Genomic DNA, 22,365 nt, shown 5'->3' on the forward strand with positions numbered 1-22,365 from the left:
TTCAATAAGTCCTAGAGTGGGAGTCAGACCAGAGAAGGTCAGCATTTCCAGCTCGGAGGCTGTTTGGGATGCACTATCGACTGAGCCACAAGACTTCCACTAAACAGTCATTAAACAGGGTAAACTACTGTGAAACATGTGGGGTTATGTTTTGGTGAGCCACACATGTCAGTGTCATTGTGTCATGACCCTGGCAGAAAGCAGTAGCTTAGAGAGGACCATGAATGTCTCATGGCAAACTGACGTGACAACCTGAGCCTTACTCTTTCTAAGACAGAAATGAGGAAGAAGTTTGTCTCCTAGAAGTTGGTGTATCTGTGGAATTCTTTGCACAGAAGGGCCGCTTAGCCTGGGGGTCGTTAAGTGTCTTCAAGGCTGAGGTAGATTTGTAATCAGTAAGGGCATCAAGGGTTATAGGGAAAAGACAGGAAAGTGGGCATAGAGTCATAGAGATTTACAGCACGGAAACAGACCCTTCAGTCCAACTCGTCCATGCCGACCAAATATCCCAACCCAATCTAGTCCCACCTGCCAGCGCCCGGCCCATATCCTTCCAAACTCTTCCTATTCATATACCCATCCAGATGCTTTTTAAATGTTGCAATTGTACCAGCCTCCACCACCTCCTCTGGCAGTTCATTCCATACCCGTACTATCCTCTGCATGAAAAAGTTGCCTCTTAGGTCTCTTTTATATCTTTCCCCTCTCACCCTAAACCTATGCCCTCTAGTTCTGGACTCTGTCACCCAGGAAAAATACCTTGTCTATTTATCCTATTCATTCGCCTCATTATTTTGTAAACCTCTATAAGGTCACCCCTCACCCTCCGATGCTCCAGGGAAAACAGTACCAGCCTATTCAGCTTCTCCCTATAACTCAAATACTCCAACCCTGGCAGCATCCTTGTAAATCTTTTCTGAACCCTTTTATGTTTCACAACATCTTTCCAACAGGAAAGAGACCAGAATTGCACATGATATTCCAAAAGTGGCCCAACCAATGTCCTGTACAGCCGTAACATGACCTGTACTCAATACTCTGACCAATAAATATGTTGGAGATTATCAGAGCAGCCATGATCACATTGAATGGTGGAGCAGACTTGATGGACAGAATGGCCTACTTTTGCTCCTAAGTCTTATGGTCTTGATTATTGTAAGGACAGAATGCTGAACAGTCATGGAGCATCATTACATGAAGCAAGAGTGTCACAAGCATTGGAGTGAACTCCAAATCAAAAGGATCCCATTAACATTAATGGCATTCTTATTCATCTCTGCACAGACGCTGAGGGAAAATGAAAAGCACTTTAATGCTATTATGAATATAAAATGAATAATGAGCACAGAAAATGATTCAAAATGAGTGTGAATCTACCTTGAGGGTTTCAGCAAAGTCATTACTTTCACATGAATTATTTGAATATGGCGCAGTGATCAGAAAGGGAAATGACAAGTTGATGAGTTTGTCCACTGCATGTGAACATCCAGCAACACCACGTTGTGGTCTACCCTCTGCTAAAATATGCCCATTGTGTTGCGGGTATATTGAAGCAATGCTTTCATTATCTATGTTCAGTTCTTGAGCAGTGCAATGATTTTAATCGCAGTAAGAGTAACACTGACCATAAAGTGAAATTGCTTTATTAACTCAGTTTGTTTAACCACATATTCAAGGAGGTTCCTTGAAGAGTGTACTTTCCACATACCAGCTTGGCTCAGTTCCATCTTCAGGATTATCGGCATGATGTTGGCTCAGCTGGGAGCACTTTTGCCTCTGTTCAGGAACGATGGATCCAAGCCTTGCTGGACTATAGCACAGAAAGAGCTAAACACTCAGCATTTTGAATCATAGAATCCCTACAGTGTGGAAACAGGCCAGTTGGCCCAACAAGTCCACACTGACCCTCTGAAGAGTAATGCACCCAGACCCATTCTCCTACCTTATTATTCTACATTTACCCCGACTCATGCACCTAACCTACACATCGCTGAACACTATGGGCAATTTAACATGGTCAATTCACCCAACCTGCACATCTTTGGATTGTGAGAGGAAACTGGAGCACCCAGTGCAGACATGGGGAGAACATGCAAACTCCAAACCAACAGTGGCCCAAGGCTGGAATAGAACCTGGGTTCCTGGTGCTGTGAGGCAGCAGTGCTAACCACTGAGCCACCATGCTGCCCGATGCTGCCAAAACCTTCCAGTAGAACCCTCTCTGCCCCTTCAGGGGAACATTTTGAAACAAATGTCTTCTGGTAGGTATCCCCTTGTGGGGCAATCTAGATGAGAGATCATATTTTCAGGATAAGGGGTGGTAGAATTAAAACAGAGATAAGGAAGAATTACCTCTCTCAAAAAGATATGAATTGAAGAAATTCACTATCCCAGAGTATGGCGGATGAAGGGACACTGAATAAATTTGAGAAGAAAGACAGATTTTTAATTAGTAATGGGTGAAAGGGTTTTGGGGAGAATGCAGGAAAATGGACTTGAGGCCAAGATGAGATCAGCCATGATCATATTAAATGGTGGAGGAGATGCGAGGGGCTGATTGGCCTCCTCCTGTTCCTAGTTCTTATGTACTCTTCAAAGAAAAGCAGGAACTACACTTGATGTCCTGACCAGTTTTCTCCTGGCTGCTAAGATAAGCTTGGAGACAGTGAGGACTGCAGATGCGGGAAAATCAGTGTTGATAAAGAGTGGAGCTGGAAAAAGCACAGCACGTCATGCAGCATCTGAGGAACAGGAGAGCCAACGTTTCAGGCTGGGACCCATCATCAGGACTAAGCTGATTAACATCTTTTATTTCTTTACTAACAAATATTCTGTTCACTACTGACAGTAACGGGGTGGTGGGGGGGGGGTGTGTGGTTGTGCTACGCTGAAAGATTTGGAGCGCCTGCTACTTATTGAAAATTATGTGATACTTCTGCTTTGCAGGAGTTACTACATGTCATAAGATAAACAGCAGCACTAATTATACCAAGATATGTCAATGTCTCCATTATCAAGACATACATTCAATTTTTTAATATCATAAAATACCAACTTAAAACCATTAGTTTGTAAATGTGCAGATTATGTGGGCATTTGGATGGATATATGAATAGGAAGGGTTTGGAGGGATATGGGCCGGGTGTTGGCAGGTGGGACTAGATTGGGTTGGGATATCTCGTTGGCATGGACGGGTTGAAACGAAGGGTCTACTTCAATGCTGTACATCTCTATGACTCTATAAATGTGGCATATCAAGAAGCAGAAAAATAGAATTGGTTGTAGTAGTGCGGTTTGTGTAGATGGGAAATATAAAATTAATGCTTGGGCTATTGCAGTGGTAGTATCCCTAGCTCTGAGCCAAGACATCTGGTTCCATCATCTCCAGAGGAGTGTCAAAGCACATCTGAATAGTTTGATTATGAACATCTACAGTGAATGGCTTATGGTGCCACCACTGGTGGGAGATTGCAACTACCATGCGACTCTTCTACACAAACAGTTACCATTGCTAATAGTGCTACAAGAATTTACAATGGAAACAAACAGAAGACATTTGGCAAAAACTTGTATATGGGTAAATTTTTAATACACTGTTGATATATAAACAGATATCCTGCGCTGCTTCTCCAACTGAATTAAAGGATTGTTGGCATTTAGCCTGAAGCATTGAAGAATTATGATGTTTCCAATAGCTCAACATAGCTGAAGTAGAATGTTGAGTTATGGTGTAGTGGTGGTAATGTCACTGGCTCAACTAATGCCCTGGGGACACTGGTCCAAATCCTGCAACAGCAGTACATGGAATATAAGTACAATTAATAAATCTAGATTATAACACTAGTGTCAGTATAGTGACTGTGATAACCATCATCAATTGTCACTAAAAACCCATTTGGGTCAAGAATGACATTTAGGGTGACGAAAATTCCTTGCCCCATCTGACCCACATTTGACTCCAGGGAGACATCAATGTGGTTGACTCTTTATGAACTTCTGCAAAGGCCCAACAACAATCTCAATCCGCCAACAATTAGGGAATGAGCATCAAATGCTGGCCTTGTTAGTGACACTGGCATTCCATCAAAGAATAAAATTAGGTGCTGTCGGGTCTTTTGTGTGTAACTTCTGCAGGCCTGAGAGAACATTGCCTGACATATCTTTAAATACAATGCAGCTTTTACCTCCTCTGACCGTGGAAATAAAACTTCGTTTGCATTACTGCAACCGGAGGCTTAACAGTTTTATCACAGTTTTCCTTGGGGTCACAAAAGAAGAGATTTCATACAGAGGATATGAGGTTGTATTATTACACAGTATGTCTATAACTGTGAGAAGACAAAGAACTTGCTTGCAGCTGATTAAAGGTGTATTATAGAGCATTAATTTGCCATTGGCGCAGCAACATAGATGATTGTAGCACCAAATCCCCTGTGCAGTCCGTAGCCTGCAGGGATACCATACTTGCCTGCACTGGCAGCATTGATTTTTTTAACATCCCATGAATAGTTGACCTTTATGTATTTACCCATTTATTTTGCTTGTAATTTTTAAAGAGAATCCATAAATATTTATCATTCCTATGCTGCGTATGTTGCTTTCTTCATATTTTAAGATCTAATCAATTTTAAATGATAGTGAGCTAATTTTTAAAATTATATTTTGTTTAATTGAAGGGCCGTTTTGATTATTCTGACTAATATCACAATGCATCGGACTGGTCCAAAATGTCATTTTGTTATATGAGAAGGTGATTATGGCCTTGAGTTTCAAATTTTAGTAACATGGATCTTTGTGTTTCTCCTGTTCTGGGACACAGAGGTCTGTTTTTATTCATGCACAAAATGTGAGTGTCATTGTCTGGAGCAGCAATTATTACCCATCCCTAATTACCCAGAGGGCATTTAAGAGTCAACCTCATTGATGTGAGTCTGGAGTCACATGCAGACCAGACCAGGTAAGGATGGCAGTTTCTTTCTAGAAAGGTTTCAGTGACCCAGGTGGATTTTTCTAATAACTGACAATGGTTTAATTGTTATCACTTTCTATTTATAATTTTTAAAGTTAACTTCAACTTCCATCATCTGTTATGAAATTTGAACCCACGATATTACCTGTATCTCTGGATTTGTAGTCTCATGCCACTAGGCCATTGCATTGTGAAGAGTAAGTCAAAGGGACTGAGGACACAAGTCCCAGTGATGGTTGGATGGAGGGGGAGGTAGTCACAGGATGCAGCAGGTGGGGCAGGGTCTCTGCTGCAAGTCCAGGAGGCAGGAGGGGGTTGACTCTCATCTGGTACCCCACTTCCAGAGGCCAGGTCTGTCGATATATTGACTGCGTGACAGAGAGGATGCCCCCTAGAAGACCACAACCAAGCCCAAAGACTTTGCGCTTCTCGAATGGCAAGTTCCCTGCCCACCACTGGCCAAATACCATCGATTGGGCAGCATGACCATTGACCATTTGATTTGCTTCGGGTTGAAAAGGCCACGCACAAACCTGCCAAGCCCAGCATGAATTGAGGTAGAGGTAGAGTCCATGCCTGCCACTGTCCCATCCAATCAAATGTTGCCCTGTCACCAAACTCACCTTGGGCAAGGATGTCAAGTTCCTTGCCAGGAATGATGGAAGCTCTGAATACTTGCTGAAAATTGTTGGGTTTTTATTAGCCAAAGATATGAAGAGATGGTGGGTGGATGTCATTGCCAAGTCCAGCATTTATTGCTCATCTCTGATTGTCCTTGAACTGAGTGGCTAACTAGGCTGTTGCTGGTGAGTCATCGACATTGATGTGTATCTGGGATCAAGTGTGGACCAAACTGGGTAAGATCGTGAAAGTGAATTACATAACAGACTCAAATGGATAAATGGCTTCTTCCTGTTCCTATACCCAATCACAGCATGTAAGCACAACCATCATAATTAAGTCTGATTCTGGTCCTACCCTGCACCCAACTGGCCAGCAATCCATACCAGGAACACAGGGGCAACCTTTACATGCAGAGGGTGGTGTATGGAATGAGTTGCCAGATGAAGTGGTGGAAGCTGGTACAATTGCAACATTTAAAAGGCATCTGGCTGGGTATATGAATAAGAAGGGTTTGGAGAGATAGGGGCCTGGTGCTGCCAAGTGGAACTAGATTGGGTTGGGATATCTGGTCGGCATGGACGAGTTGGACCGAAGGGTCTGTTTCTGTGCTGTACATCTCTATGACTCTATGACTCCTTGATTCTTGTGCCAGCTGATTCAAAGAAATAGCTACTAGAGTTTACCCTCAGAGTTAAATGTTAAGATACCAGTCAGTTTTCCCAGCTGTTTCTATGCCTGTATACCTCATCTTAACATACTTTCCAAGTAAGGAATTAGAAAGAGCAACGTGCTCCACCAGACTAACTGCATAGAACAAGCAATAGGAACAGGAGGGTGAATTATGGCCTATTTTAATTAGGAGCGTGAATAATTCTACAAGTGAATTGAAATGGTGTTAAAAATTCCAGTACGGTCAGATTCAGACTGGCACATTACATTTCTTTTAGTGGCCCTGTAAATCTACTCAAATTGGTTTGGTCTGGGTTTGGGCTGTCTGCCAAATCTTATTTTTGTAATCAGTGAGTTGAAAATACCATTGCACCTTTCCTGTAGTGTTCACTGTCCCTGTTATACTGTACAGGACTGGAGGACAGGAGGGCTGAAATGCAAACACAATCTCTCTATAAGTGAATATCTCAAAAGAAGAAAGTGTTTAAAAAGAAAGGGGATAATGTATTTGAATTAAAATAGAAACATTTGAGGGACACTTGAGCACAATCATTGTAAAATGTGACAAAAAAAAGGAAGCATTCCAGCTGACCAAGGCATACTGAAGGAGGAGGCAAACTTTCATTCGGAATATTCAAATTTTTCTAATCCTCGCCCTGCAATTTCAGGATATGTTTGCACAACTTCTTTTGTAATCAATCCCTGCAAACCGTTAGGTACTGTTTCCTGAACGTAACCATGTTAGTGAAAGATATTGCCACCATCCTTTTTTCAGGTCGGGAGCTAATTGGTCTCATGTGGTAAATAAAAGCCATTTGGTAGTCTAATGAGAGTATAGTTTAGCCTCTTAGTCACGAGCGCACTCCTGTATGTGGACAAGAAGTGGAAAGTCACATGGATTGTTACTAAGATCAAGGGGAAGCACAGTTTATTGTATGATAGCAACTGGGTAAAAATTCCATTGGTTTGATAGATACTGGACATGATTGTCTCCTCTCTGCAGGTACTGGATCAGTGGGGCTGGAAGAGCACAGCAGTTCAGGCAGCATCCAACGAGCAGCGAAATCAACGTTTCGGGCAAAAGCCCTTCATCAGGAATAAAGGCAGTGAGCCTGAAGCGTGGAGAGATAAGCTAGAGGAGGGTGGGGGTGGGGAGAGAGTAGCATAGAGTACAATGGGTGAGTGGGGGAGGAGATGAAGGTGATAGGTCAAGGAGGAGAGGGTGGAGTGGATAGGTGGAAAAGAAGATAGGCAGGTCGGACAAGTCAAGGAGAGTCTGTGGTAGCGAGTTTGTTTCACGACATGGTTGAAGAGCTTCAGAGCAGAGGAAATGACCTGGGAGTTGCAGTGGGAGAGGGACTCCCTGAGATTCTTGTAGAGAGAGGAGGAAAACTTCTTCAAGGCAGGTTCCTCCTCTCTCTACAAGAATCTCAGGGAGTCCCTCTCCCACTGCAACTCCCAGGTCATTTCCTCTGCTCTGAAGCTCTTCAACCATGTCGTGAAACAAACTCGCTACCACAGACTCTCCTTGACTTGTCCGACCTGCCTATCTTCTTTTCCACCTATCCACTCCACCCTCTCCTCCTTGACCTATCACCTTCATCTCCTCCCCCACTCACCCATTGTACTCTATGCTACTCTCTCCCCACCCCCATCCTCCTCTAGCTTATCTCTCCACGCTTCAGGCTCACTGCCTTTATTCCTGATGAAGGGCTTTTGCCCGAAACATCGATTTCGCTGCTTGTTGGATGCTGCCTGAACTGCTGTGCTCTTCCAGCACCACTAATCCAGTATTTGCTTTCCAGCATCTGCAGTCATTGTTTTTACCTCCTCTCTGCAGGTGGCAAGATAAATGGTGAGGAGGGGAAGTGATTTAATGAGTTTATATTGGAGAGAAACTCACCCATTTCTCACCACCTCCACAATTAATTGCTGCGTGAGAAGGACCATGTATGACTTACTCAACACAGAATTGATTAAGTCTCCCACGTGCTCAACCAATGACCTCAATGTGCCATCTTTCTGTGATCTCCTGTCTCCTTGGCCTGCAGGAAAGATGTTTAGTTTCCCAATGGCCTGTGTGCAGGATTAGGGGGCAACCAATTGCACCAATCTAGGGGCAATTGGAGGCGGGTTGGGGGGAGTAAAGGGAGGACCTCTGAAAAACAGCGTGCCCTTGCTCCTGAGCCTTCCTTCTTATGAATCCCCCCATCCTGTGTGGACAAAAAATAAACAACGTACCTTCTCACCACTGGGCTCCTTGAGAAGTAGGACATCCACTGGCAAACTGGAGGACATGGGTGCTGCTGGTCTCTGACTGGCCTGCAGCTTCTGGTGACTCAGGTTGCTAGTGTTGTGACTGGATGAGATACTAACCCTCACTTACATGACAGCTGTTTGATGAGCTGATTACAGCCAATGTGATGAAATGTCTGAGCAGTGGTTGCAGCCCCTTAGTTACTAGCTCACCCCTGTATGTGGACAACAAGTGGAAAATCACATGAATTGTTACTAAGATCATGGGGGAGACCTTGACGATAGGAGTATGTCCTTTAGAATCCAGAGCTGATCTCCAACACAAATCTGTTTGACAGCAGCATATTAGATAGTGCTGATGCATCCATCAGCATTAACTCATTCAAAGTCAAAATTAGAGTAGTGCAGCGAGTCAGGCAGCATCCGAGGATCAGGAAAATTGACGTTTCAGGCCAAAGCCCTTCATCAGGAATGATGGCTTTCCTGATGAAGGGTTTATGACTGAAACATTGATTTGCCTGCTCCTCGGATGCTATCTGACCCACTGTGCTTTTCCAGCACAACTTTAATCTTGACTTTAACCTCCAGCACCTGCAGTACCCATTTTCACCTATTAACTCATTCAAAGCCCAACGCCTATTAGAGTATCTTACCCCAAGCTGTTTCCCTATTGTTAATATTTATACATTCATGTAATTAATTACATGGACTGTCACCACATCTCCCCACTTTCCCAAAGTCTCTAGATTCGCACATTTTGATGCTCTGATGGTTTCATTGCTCAACCAGAATATGATTCCCTCAAACTTTGAAGATTGGCCGGTCTTTGGCATGAAGACCATTGACCTAGATTTTGTATCTGGCAGTGTGGGACCTGTGAAGATCCTTTATACTGAAAGGACTTTTATACATTGAATGTTCCTCACAGAGAGCAGCTGCTCTTTTGAAATGAGCACTTTTATTTTGCGAAGTATGTTGGATTTCTGAACCAGGCAATCTTGTCTTTTTCAGAGCAGGAAACAATTCTCTAATGCCAATGAGTTGTGTCTGCTGTCTGGGACCCATTATGAGTCGAGGAAGCTCAGTCTACTGACAACCACTTGTTCGATGACCGATTCCTTAGCCAGAATTTTAGCCAGAAAATGTGTTGCTGGAAAAGCACAGCAGGTCAGGCAGCATCCAAGGAGCAGGAGAATCGACGTTTCAGGCATCAGCCCTTCCTGAAGCCTTTCAATATCATAATGTCTGATCATCCAACTCAGCCCCCTGTTCCTTTTAGCCCTAAGAACTGTATCTAGGACTGTCCTTGTTGAAAACATTCAATGGTTTGGCCTCAATTGTTTTCTGTGATGGAGAACTCCACAGGTTCATCACTCTGTGGGTGAAAACATTTCTCCTCATCTCAGTCCTCAATGGCCCACTTGGTATCCTTAACCAGTGACTCTTGGTTTTGGAATCCCTGGCTATTGATAACATCCTTCCTGTATTTACCCTGTCTAGATTGTATTAGAATTTTATAGGTTTCAATGAGATCACTCTCACATTCTTCTAAACTCCATTGAACATAGTCCTAACTGATCCAGTCTCTCTTCATATGTTGACGCAATGGGATGAACATGCCATTGAGTGCCCTCATCATTTTCGGGTGTCTCCTACCATCAATGTGTCCCCTCAAGGTCTGGTTCAAATCGAACGCATTGTGTATCGCGACACATCTCAAACTGTGTAGTCACTTGGCGAGGTGGAAGAAAATAGATTCAAAACTAACACCAATCTGGAGGCAATAAAAAAACTGGGAATTTCTTCTCTAAACCCTCCATCATCTATGACACCCTTGCCCCAGTCACCCAAGCCCTAACAATCCTTTGCAGTTCCTATTTCCAGAAAGAGATCATTTATGATCCATGTGGAAATAAACTCAACTCTTACAGTCGCAGTTATAGAGATATACAGCACGGAAACAGACCCTTCCGCCCAACTCGTCCATGCTGACTGAGATATCCCAACCTAGTCGAGTCCCAATTGCCAGCACTTGGGCGATATCCCACTAAACCTTTCCTATCCATATACCCATCCAGATGTCTTTTAAATGCTGCAATTGTACCAGGCTCCACCACTTTCTCTGTCAGCTCATTCCATACACACACCACCCTCTGCATGAAAAACCTACCCCTCAGGTCCCTTTTAAATTCTTCTCCTCTCACCCTAAACCTATGATCTCTAGTCCTGGACTCCCACACACCAGGGAAAAGACCTTGCATAAAATAATTCGGTAATTTGACCTCCAAAACCGCAAGTCTGAAGCTGGTTCTTAAAATTTGGTCGATCTATGGAACTAGAGGCAGCAGAAAGTCTTAGCATTTAATTTTCCCACGTTTGGTGATTTATAACTTTTGTTCACGTGATAGTGACAATATATTAATTTTTGGCACAATTTGTTTCAAATAGTAATATAGTCCAGTCACTACTTCCAGAAAAGAAATCCATATAGCTTTAGCACTCCTTCAATATTTTAGTGAGGGTGACCAAACTCTAAACTGCTGTATAATTTATTGAGCTCTTTAAAATCCCTTTACAAATAGGCTTTGAAGCACTAAAACCATTTGGAAGAAAGTCTCAAAAATATTGTACAAATTAGCAGTGCCACACTCACTGTGAGAGTTACTCCATTTGTAATTAGAAAGAAAACACATCATTGATCTCTCAAACAGAATCAGTTATTACACCACTGTGGGCTTCAGGGCCAGCATGGGAGGTTTATTGATATAATCACCCCTGGTGAGCTGAGATACCATTGTCCAGACAGTGCATTTTCCATTTATAAGAGGTGGGAGACTGTTGGAATATTGCATGCAATTCTGGTCTCCTTCCTATAGGAAAGATGTAATGAAACTTGAAAGGGTTCAGAAAAGATTTACAAGGATATTGTCGGGGTTGGAGGATTTGAGCTTATAGGGAGAGGTTGAACAGGCTGGGGCTGTTTTCCCTGGAACGTCAGTGGCTGAGGGGTGCCCTTAGAGAGGTTTACAAAATTATGAGGGACATGGATAGGGTAAATAGGCAAAGTCTTTTCCCTGGGGTCAAGGACTCCAGAACTAGAGGGCGTAGGTTTAGGCTGAGAGGGGAAAGATATAAAAGAGACCTAAGGGGCAACTTTTTCACACAGAGGATGGTATGTGTATGGAATGAACTGCCAGAGGATGTGGAGGAGGCTGGTAAAATTGCAGCATTTAAAAGGATGCTGGATGGTTTTATGAATAGGAAGGGTTTGGAGGGATATGACCCATGTGCTGGCAAATGGGACTAGATTAGGTTAGGATATCTGGTCAGCATGGATGAGTTGAATTGAAGGCTCAGTTTCTATGCTGTACATCTCTAAGACCTAATTATTCAACTCTTCATGTTTTGAAGCAGAGAATAGTGCTGCAGAATTTTGTATGATGTAAGATAGAGTATTAGCTGTGTAATGTTGCCGCCAACCAATGTGAATTGGAGCAGGATGTACTCATTTGTCAGGATGTTACAAAGCTGATCCAACTATTGGCCGGAAGTGACTCTGATTTGATCACTCTTGCAAAGAGCTCAAAAAGGCACAATGAGCCCAATGGCCTCCTTCAGTCTTGTACTAATGTGTCAGGAGTTAGCTGATTAACTCTTTCTCACATTGATGTGCTTGTCCTTCACCTACTTCCCCATTCCAATGACGCTCAACACAAGCTTGATGGATATCATCATTTGCTCAAGTATTTTACATCTTCCAGACTCAGCACTGAGTTCAATAATTTCAGAAAGCAAATTCTGGCTCTTGTTTGTTTCTTTTTCTTCGCATAGTTCATATTTTCTGTCATTGTTGTTTTCAGCCAGCAACGTACCTGCTCTCGCTATGTCTTTTGTTTCTTTGCCTCTTGTCCCAGCACTCTTACAGTCATAGCGTCACAGATATGTACAGCACGGAAACAGACCCTTTGGTCCAACACATCCACACCCACCAGATATCCCAACCTTTTCTCGTCCTATTTGCCAGCATTTGGCTCATATCCCTCTAAACTCTACCTAGTCATATATCCATTCAGATGCCTTTTAAAGGTTGTAATCGTTCGAGCCTCCACCATTTCCTCTGGCAGCTCATTTCATACACACACCATCGTCTGCATGAAATAGTTGGTTTTATATCTTTCCCCTCTCACCTTAAACCTATGCCCTCCAGTTTTGGAATCCCGTACCCTGTGGAAACGATCTTGGCAGGGGAGTTTTCTCTTTGGCTGTGTAATACCAACTCCTCTGTCTTTCAATCGGTCTTTCCTTTCACCCTATTATAGACCCCATTTATATCCTAGTCCCATTCACCCCTTGATCTAAACCTATCATTTGATGATGGACCATTGACCTGCGATGTTTACTCAGTTTCTCTCTCTATAAATCCTGCCTGATCTCTTGAGTATTTCAAGGATTTCTGTTGTTTGTTTTCCAGATTTCCAGTATCCACAGTAATTTGCTTTGTTTTACTACATGATGAAGCTGTTTGTGTAAATATACATAACATTTCTCTTTCTCCAACAGCTGCAGTTCTAGAATGAGTACTTGTTTGACCCTGATGTGTTTTAAGTAGTTATGACATCCCAAAAGTTGCTTTACAACTGAAATGTTATTTTTCTTTGAGATAGTAACTCTTGTCCTATTTTTCCTTTGATAGGATGTTGGACCTCAAGTGGCTGGAGCCTTTAAAGAACGACAGATAAAACCCACAGCATTTCGAAAGTTCTATAAAAGGGGTGACTTCCCTATTGCTATGGAACATGACACTAAAGGAAACCGAATCGCCTGGAAGGTTGGTGCAATATTAACTTATGCAACTTTCAAGTAGCATCTCCTGGCAGGAACAAATTTAGCTCATCAATTATTTTGATTGAGTGTTTTAGTAAATGGCACTATAAACACACCCATGAGGCAGCTTTGTCCCACTCTAATGATTAAATTATGTGCTTTGGGAGATGACAGGGTCAGAAGTGCTTTTTGAAAAGCCTTTTTACCCAGCCGTCTATTTCCATTTTTATGAGGATTTTCAAGACTCAGCTATTCCAACCAGTCTATCATTGACAACTGATACACCACACTCTTAGTTCATTGTCATAACTTCATCCTGTACTGCAAGCCATATCTTAGAATGCAACCTTTAATTAGCTAAATAGCTGGGTCATAATTGTGTACTGCCTGTAATCAAGCGTAGAATGTAAATTAAGCTTGGACCGATATTACAACACTTCACTTCCTATGCAGGATTGCTAATGTAATCAGTGACAGACACGTCCCTGTCACTGACTGACCTCCAGCCTGAAATCATTGCGTCTCCTCCATTTTCCCTTGTGAAAGGTTAATTGGTTTAGAAATGAATCGATTAGTTCTACTCTCTAATGCTGTTATTCAGCTTTTACAAAAAATGGTATAACAGAAATCCCTTTTATTAATCCAATTCAATTTATTTTCTCTCAACAATTTATATCTAAATGTCATGACAGGGGACCACGTTGGAGCATTTTTAAACTGATTAGGAAATTAGAGATTTCATTACTGAGAAAGCTTTTAGAGAAACAGGCTTTTTCCGTATCTTGGAATGCAGACAAAGTCACAAAGCAATAAATCTTTAAGAGGGCAATGTATGTTTTAGAACCTATAATAAATAGCTTCTTGTTAGCTTATTCAGATTTTCCATAAAATAGATGAAGTTAATAAATTCTAATTTTGAATCATTGTCTTTCAGAATATCGATATTTATAATTTATTTGACTAATCTTACATACAATATATACAGTTAAGGAATACATGCAATGTTAATAACAAGAACTTATATTTATGTAATACCTTTAACATGATGAAATGTTCAAAGTTGCTTTGCAAGAAGGTTATAGAGGAGCATTTGATACCAGGCCGCATGAGGTGATAGTAAGGCTAAAGGCTGAAAGGTTAGCAAGGAAGCATTTTGAGGCAGAATAGAGACTTGGAGTGGCAGTAATGGGTAGACCAAAAACACCAGAGCCTGGGGTCCACAACCATCAGTAGTCGAACAACTTAAAATCGAACAAGTACAAGAGGCCAGAGTTATGGGAGCAGGCATATGACTGAGGGTTGTGAACTGTACAGTAGTTCCCCATAACCACGAGGGATACATTCCAGGACCTACCGCAGATAGGTGTAAACCCATTCATTTCAATGGGAAATGTATCTTTCCAGCAGCCTCCTCATCCCTGATTCTGGAATGTTCCCTTTTATACACTCGGGCCACAGTAAACCACGGGTAAGTGAAAGGGTTGCCCTGTATTCTGTTAAGCTGCCTGGCAGAAGGTCAGCCTAGATATATCCACACTCACAAATGCATGCACATGCACGTGAATACACACACGCACAGTGGTCACATACACACACACACACACAAAACTTTTTCACACACGCGCACACAAACACAACACTCACTCACATACACATAGCGCTCACACACAACACTCACACACACACACAACTCTTTCACACACACACACAAATTCTCACACACACATGTAACACACACACAACACTAATACACACAAACACACAACACTCACACACACATGCAACACTCTCACACATACACGCTCACACACAACACTCACTCATACACCTGCAACACTATCTCACACACATACAACACTCACTCACACACACGCAGCACGCACACACTCACACACACACGCTCACACACAATTCTCACACGTGCAACACACACAACATTCACACACACAAACACACAACAAACACACATGCAACACACACACAGAACATTCATACACGCGCACACACACACACATTTCTCATGAATTTGGAAGAATACATGATCAGGAACATTGACTGGGGACTGCCGACAGGCACATAGATGGCAGAGGGGAGATGGATTTTTCCAGCTCTGAAACGCTGGAAGTGGAGTTGGCAATCTGGAGAAGTTGTATTGAAATGGCAGTCCAGCACATTCAACAGCTGTTAGTGGGAGTGGGAATTTAACATAGTCATGGGAATTGATTGAATGCCTACTGCCTGGAGGCAGGGAGCCATCGGAATTATTGGTGAGCCCCCTTTACGGGTGGCAGTGGCACCAGCAGCATTTTGCTGGCATAAGAGTGAATCTCCATGGAGGGGAGAGGCTGCCAACTCCGGGGTCGGCGGGGGGGGGGGGGGGGGGTCGCGCAGAGGTTCATCCCAACAAAGAGGGGGACCAGCAGCCCCAGAGATTCAATTGGGTGAATCTCCTTTGATGTGAGGGACCCTCTGCCTTTTTACCCCTTTGAAATAGCTGAAAATGTGTTGCTGGAAAAGCGCAGCAGGTCAGGCAGCATCCAAGGAGCAGGAGAATCGACGTTTCGGGCATAAGAAGGGCTTATGCCCGAAATGTCGATTCTCCTGTTCCTTGGATGCTGCCTCACCTGCTGCGCTTTTCCAGCAACACATTTTCAGCTCTGATCTCCAGCATCTGCAGTCCTCACTTACCCCTTTGAAATACTTTGTTATCTTTCAGCCTCTGTGCGGAGGTGCCCCTATAGTCACCGTCTCGTTCCAGCAGCACATCCAACACCCTCAGTATGTCACTTCAGGAAAAATAGCTCCACTAGACTGGCTCTGAATGTGGAGTCCAATTTCGGTCTCTCTGATAGAGTTCCAAAGTGCACAGAATAATCCATCCCAGGGACTCAACAATAACTGTCCAAAAGGGTTGTTATTTTATCAAAGATTAAGACCAGATCTGTAGTGTTATTTTTTGTTTGAGCTTTAAGTCACAGTTGAGCATATTAATTTTTTCAATTTTGGGCTTGCGCACGCACACAAACACAACATTCATTCACACACACATAGTGCTCACACACAACACTCACTCACACACACACAGAGACTTGCAGTAGGAACATCCCCAGAACCATCAATCCCACAGCTGCAATCCTTGCCACTAGTTGAAAACCAGATTGGAGGAGAACAGAGTTACCGTTGTACCATCTTAAAGGGCACAAAATGTACATATAGGCAAGAATTTATAACCTCATCAACCTTTTCCTGAGAAGTTTCTCTGAACTCCTCCGACACACCATTCTGAAAGTGCAGACTAAATATTTTGAAGCGACAAACACAGATAATCGTTAAATCTCTGACATTGCAGAATTCATTATTTGAAAGCATAGCTACATCTAGCCCCAAGCCATGTTTCCTTAAATATTTCAAGAAATTCCCTGCCAATGACTGAGGGAGCTCCTTACCCAAACACTCGACAAGAACGCCACGCAGCAGAATATAAGAAAGGCTTGTGTAGAGGCAAATCAGGATGAAATTATCAGTAGTGGAGGTGTATCACTTAAATGATAGCAATTTCCTCAATTATAATCCCGACAGTGTAGAAGCAGGTCATTCAGCCCATTACCCACACCAGCCTTCCAAAGAGCATCCCACCCAATCCCTGTACTCCTACATTTACCATGGCTAACCCACCTAGCCTACACATCTCTGGACACTATCAGAAATTTAGCATGACCAATTCACCTGAAGGACACCTCTTTGGACTGTGGGAGGAAACCAAGGCACCCGGAGAAAACCCAAGCTGACACGAGGAGAAGGTGCCAACTCCACACAGGCAGTCGCTCAAGGCTGGAATCAAACCTAGGTCCCTGGCACTGTGAGGCAGAGGTGCTAACCACTCAGCCACTCTTTTCGCTGCATGTTGATAAGTACACTGAGGGATATTATTTTCACAATCTGATGTTGAGAACAGCAAAATGTTACATTCCAGCCTCACATAGAATTTCCAAATTTTAATTGTGCATGAAGAATAATACATGATGCCAAGATTGAGAATCTTTCTTTCATTGTTGTGACTTCTTGTTCTGCAAACAGGCTGAAGTTCTGTATCCGCTCTCACCCGCACCCCCAAATAATTTCTTTACGATCCTGTTTTCGGCAGTGTTTACCCAGATGGAACGTCAACCTGCTCCTTTCCCTCACAATGTCTCAGATACTCATACTGTTGTCAAGGGCTGACTTAAGAATATCCCAGTTACTCTTCTTATTTTCCAGAATCCATTAAGTTTTTTTAATTCATTAATGGGATATGGGCACTGCTGGCTAGGCCACCATTTATAGCCCTTCAATAGTTGTCCAGAGGGCAGTTAAGAGTCAACCACATTGCAATGTATTGCAATGTAGACACAATTTTATACAAAGCAGGCTTACAATTGTCAGTAAAACAGATTTCCAGAACTCAAGCGTTTAGTTCTGGAAAATCATTGACTTGGCAGAGACTTGTTTGAGATCTTTCAAAATGATCCAATGTGGATAAATTGTGTTGAGTTCCATAGCATAGAGAGCACCCTGGTCAAGTTCCTAAGCTGCATTACCAAAGGAACTAAGTTGAATATGAGGAAGCATTTGTTTTTTGCACAGGAGTGGTGACCTATGGAGCAAGTTGCCTGTAACTGTCTGTTCTCAGCATTTACGGAGCAGCTGGATTTTCAACGTAACCACATATGGAGCTGAGGTTGACAATGGGACCTGTGCCTTGCCATTCTTTGTGAACTCGTGTGACCAACTTGGGGGCAAAGAGGATTTTTTGTTGCCCCTCCTGAGTGATTGTATAGCTGCTGCCTGCCCCTGTAGATGTAGTTGTCTGGATATTAACTTGCTTATGCCTAGAAGACAGTGGACCAGTTGGTTTTCCTCCATTTTTCACTCGAATATCTTCATACCTTGAATACCTTGATTCCACATCAGTAGAATTTTCTTCAAGGTGCCACTTGAGTCTGAATCAAGGTTCTTCCCTTGAGATTTCTTTACAAAATAGAAGTTTTTGTAAAGTCTAACCTTGTTAATGCTTCAGAATTATGAATGAATGCTCTCAATTGCTCATTGTTAGAGGTAAATAGTTTGTTTACTTTAACACATTGATGCAGCCTTTAATATTTTGAAGGACTGAAGTACGTCTCCTCTCAGTTCACTTCCCAACTGTGAAAAAGTAACCTCTTCAGCCTTGACTCAGAACGTAGTCAATGTTCTCTGACATTTTAAAATATTGCAATCCTATTTAGATTGGCTTACCTAAATTAGCATTCTTGATCTCCAAAATGTCTATAGTCGATCTCCCATTGCTCCCCAATATCTGCTTTGCCTTATTAATTAAAAGGCTCATATTGATCATTTATATAAATCGTTTGGATATGAGCATAAGAGGTATAGTTAGTAGGTTTGCAGATTATACCAAAATTGGAGATGTAGTGTACAGCGAAGAAGGTTACCTCAGAATACAATGGGATCTTTATCAGGTGGGCCAGATAAATGTGAAGTACTGCATTTTGGGAAAGCAAGTTTTAGCAAGACTTATACATTTAATGGCAAGTTCCTAGAGTGTGTTGCTGAACAAGTAGACCTTGGAGTGCAGGTTCATAGCTCCTTGAAAGTGGAGTTGCAGGTAGATAAGGTAGCGAAGAAGCCATTTGGTATGCTTTCCTTTATTGGTCAGAGTATTGAGTACAGGATTTGGGAGGTCATGTTGCGGCTATACAGGACATTGGTTAGGCCACTGTTGGAATATTGTGTGCAATTCTGGTCTCCTTCTTATCGGAAAGATGTTGCGAAATTAAAAAAGAATTCAGAAAAGATGCTGCCAGGATCTTGGAGGATTTGAGCTACAGGGAGAGACTGAACAGGTTGGGGCTGTTCTCCCTGGAGCGTCGGAGGCTGGGGGGTGACCTTGTAGTGGTTTATAAAATCATGAGGGGCATGGATAAGATAAATAGATAAAGTCTTTTCCTTGGGGTGGGTGAGTCCAGAACTAGAGAGCATAGGTATAGGATGAGAGGGGAAAGATATAAAAGGGACCTACGGGGCAATCTTTTCATGCAGACAGTGGTACGTGTATGAAATGAGTTGCCAGAGGAAATGGTGGAGGCTGGTACAATTGTAACATTTAAAAGGTATCTGGATGGGTATATGAATAGGAAGGGTTTGGAGGGATAGGGGCCTGGTGCTGGCAAGTGGGACTAGATTGGGTTGGGATATATGGTCAGCATGGACGGGTTGGACTGAAGGGTCTGTTTCCATGCTGTACATCTCTATGACTCTATGACTCAATATTATCAGAGATTGATCTATATTCGGTCCCAGGAGCTCAGCAGCAAAAACTCATTTTGTAACAGGTGATATTCATTGTTCCCCATTACTAAATAATAACTATCACACTGGCTTTGATTGTACATTAAATTGTACTTGCCATAAATTGACCCAGCGTAACATCTCGGAAGATTTTCTTTCTACCCATCGACTGACCAGAGAGTCCTGTGCTATCAGCAAAATTATAATTAAAGTCACTAAATTGCTAAGTTTGAAGCAGAATTATCAAACTCTACAAATATTAACAGAGCACCCAAGAGGTAGAGCTATAGCATCATGGAGTTATAAAGCACAGATACAGGCCCTTTGGCCAAACTCATCCATATCGCCCAGGCTTCCTAAACCGAACTGCACATATCACTCTCAACCTTTCCTATCCATGTACCTGTCCAAATGTCTTTTAAATATTGTAATTGTACCAGCCTCTACCACTTCCTCTGGCAGCTCATTCCATATACCCATCACTCTGTGTGTGAAGAAGTTGTCCCTCAGGTCCTTTTTAAATCTTTTTCCTCTCAGCTTAAACCTATGCCCTCTATTTTTGGACTCCCATACTCTGGGAAAAAGACATTGTCTGTTCACCCTATCCATGCCCCTCATGATTTTATAAAATTCTATAAGATTACCCCTTAGCCTCTGATGTTCCAGGGAAACAAATCCCACTTTACCCACCCTCTCCTTATAACGCAAACTCTCCAGTCTCGGTAGCATCCTCGTAGATCATTTTAGCACCCTTTCCAGTGTAATAACATCCTTCCTATAGCAGGGTAAGTAAAATTGTACATGGTACTCCAGAGGTGGCCTTACCAAAGTCTTGTACAGCTGTGACATGATGTCCCAACTCTTTATTCAATACTCTGACCAATGAAGGCAAGTCTGCCAAATGCAGCCTTCACCACCCTGTCTACCTGTGACACCACTTTCAAGGAACAATGTATCTGCACCCCTAGGTCTCTCTGATCAACAACACTCCCCAGGGTCTTGCCATTAACTATGTAAGTCCTGCCCTGCTTTGTCTTATCAGAATGCAGAACCTTGGTATTTATTTAAATTAAGCGCCATCTACTGTACCTCAGCCCACTGGCTGAGTTGATCCAGGTCCTGTCTACTGTTAGACAGCCTTCTTCACAGTACACTATGTCATCCACCAACATACTAACCATGCCCCCATATTCTCATCCAAATCGTATATATAACGGAAGAGCAACAGTGAGCCCCAGCGCCGATTCTTGCTCCACATTCCTGAGGCCATGCCTCCAGTCTGAACAATAGACCTCCACCAGCACCCACTGTCTCCTACCATCCAGCCAATTTTGTCTCCAGTTGGCAGCTCTCCCTGGATCCCATGTTTTCAACAATATCAAACAAAGCATAACTTATTTCATCCTTAAGTTAATTTCTTGCACGCATCTCATATTTCTAAATCACATTTGTTCTGGAATAAATCCATGTGGAATTCTGTGTGCTTCTTTTTTTCCCAGGCAGATTCCTTCCCACACAGTGCAATTACTCAATGATAGCAATTTTTTTAACTTGCTCTGATTATCAAATAATTCCAGGATCTTTCTATGGCATTACCTGCTGGTGAAACAAGAGGTCCTTCCAAAACTGTAATCTTTAAATGTTCGTTATAAGTGTCCAGTTGCCTGTCTGTAAGCACGTTTCCTCTAAGTGTTTGGATCACTGGCCTTTAATCACTGGGGTCATGGCTTATTTTTTTTTGGAATTGTAAGAAGAACATCTGCTATCCTTTAATCTTCTGTACTTTCCCAGTACTTAAGGAGCTTTGAAAAATAGACACCAAAGAAAACATAGTTAGCGTCTTCCTTCAATTCTTACTTGCAGCTTTTTGGTTATTTAGTCTGTGCAGTTTAATATGAATGAATAGCACACTCTGTAGCCTCATGTGCAATGAGTGGAATCAGTCTACAGTTCACCTTTGTAAAAAGAACATTTTCAATAATTACCATATTCTATTTGTCTGTATTAATTTTGTCCAGTTTAGTTACCCATGATTTGACTTTCTCTATAATGTAAAGATTGCTATGAAAATCCTTCTCAAACTCTCTGAGTTGTTCCAATCTTGGTTGTGAATCTCCTTGTAGTGCTCAGGCAATGCTCATGACTGCAGGTTCAGCATCACAGCGGGAAAATGGGGCGAGGTGAGAGGCAGGGAGATCAGATCTTATTTATGGGACTCAGAGTGCAAGATCACTTTAGGAATTTGCTCGGTACAGTACACAACACATTTGGACACCTGCTGCCAAAGAAGCATTGGTTCCCCAACAAGCTGAAGGAATTCAATCTCCAGGTAACAGGAGGCAAACATGTCTCAGGCTGTCAGAAGTTCAAACTTTAGTAGGGAACTCCAGGAGGTCTGGTTAGCTGAACTTCAGTGGGATGTGCTGGGTGCTGTCCTGCAGCAATGATACACACAAGAATGATGTGCCTTATAGATAATTTTGAATTGGTGTATTTAGGCTTGAACTCAAAATAGCAGCTCAGACATTACGTTGTCAGTCTAGTAATCCAACTGGGCATAATAATCCAGGGAACATAAATTCAAATCACATCACTACAATACAAAAGTGGGAAGGTTTGCCTTCAATTACTGTATGCAGAGCATTGGCAAGACCATGTCTGGAGTGCAACATACAATATTGGTCTCCTTATTTCGG

At 42.5% G+C, this 22,365-nt stretch overlaps 1 protein-coding gene across 4 annotated transcripts in view; it reads left to right on the forward strand.

The window, feature by feature from the left end:
* The window catches only part of pacrg (PARK2 co-regulated), a 279,295-nt gene that overhangs the window by 67,239 nt on the left and 189,691 nt on the right, over positions 1 to 22,365 (forward strand). For all 4 annotated transcript variants that reach the window (XM_072548124.1, XM_072548125.1, XM_072548126.1 and 1 more), the window contains exon 2: positions 13,212 to 13,346. In XM_072548124.1, the coding sequence (XP_072404225.1) occupies positions 13,212 to 13,346 (135 nt within the window). The remainder of the gene's footprint in view (positions 1 to 13,211; positions 13,347 to 22,365) is intronic.

This window comes from Chiloscyllium punctatum, chromosome 27 (genome assembly GCF_047496795.1).
Source record: "Chiloscyllium punctatum isolate Juve2018m chromosome 27, sChiPun1.3, whole genome shotgun sequence".
NCBI lineage: Eukaryota > Metazoa > Chordata > Chondrichthyes > Orectolobiformes > Hemiscylliidae > Chiloscyllium > Chiloscyllium punctatum.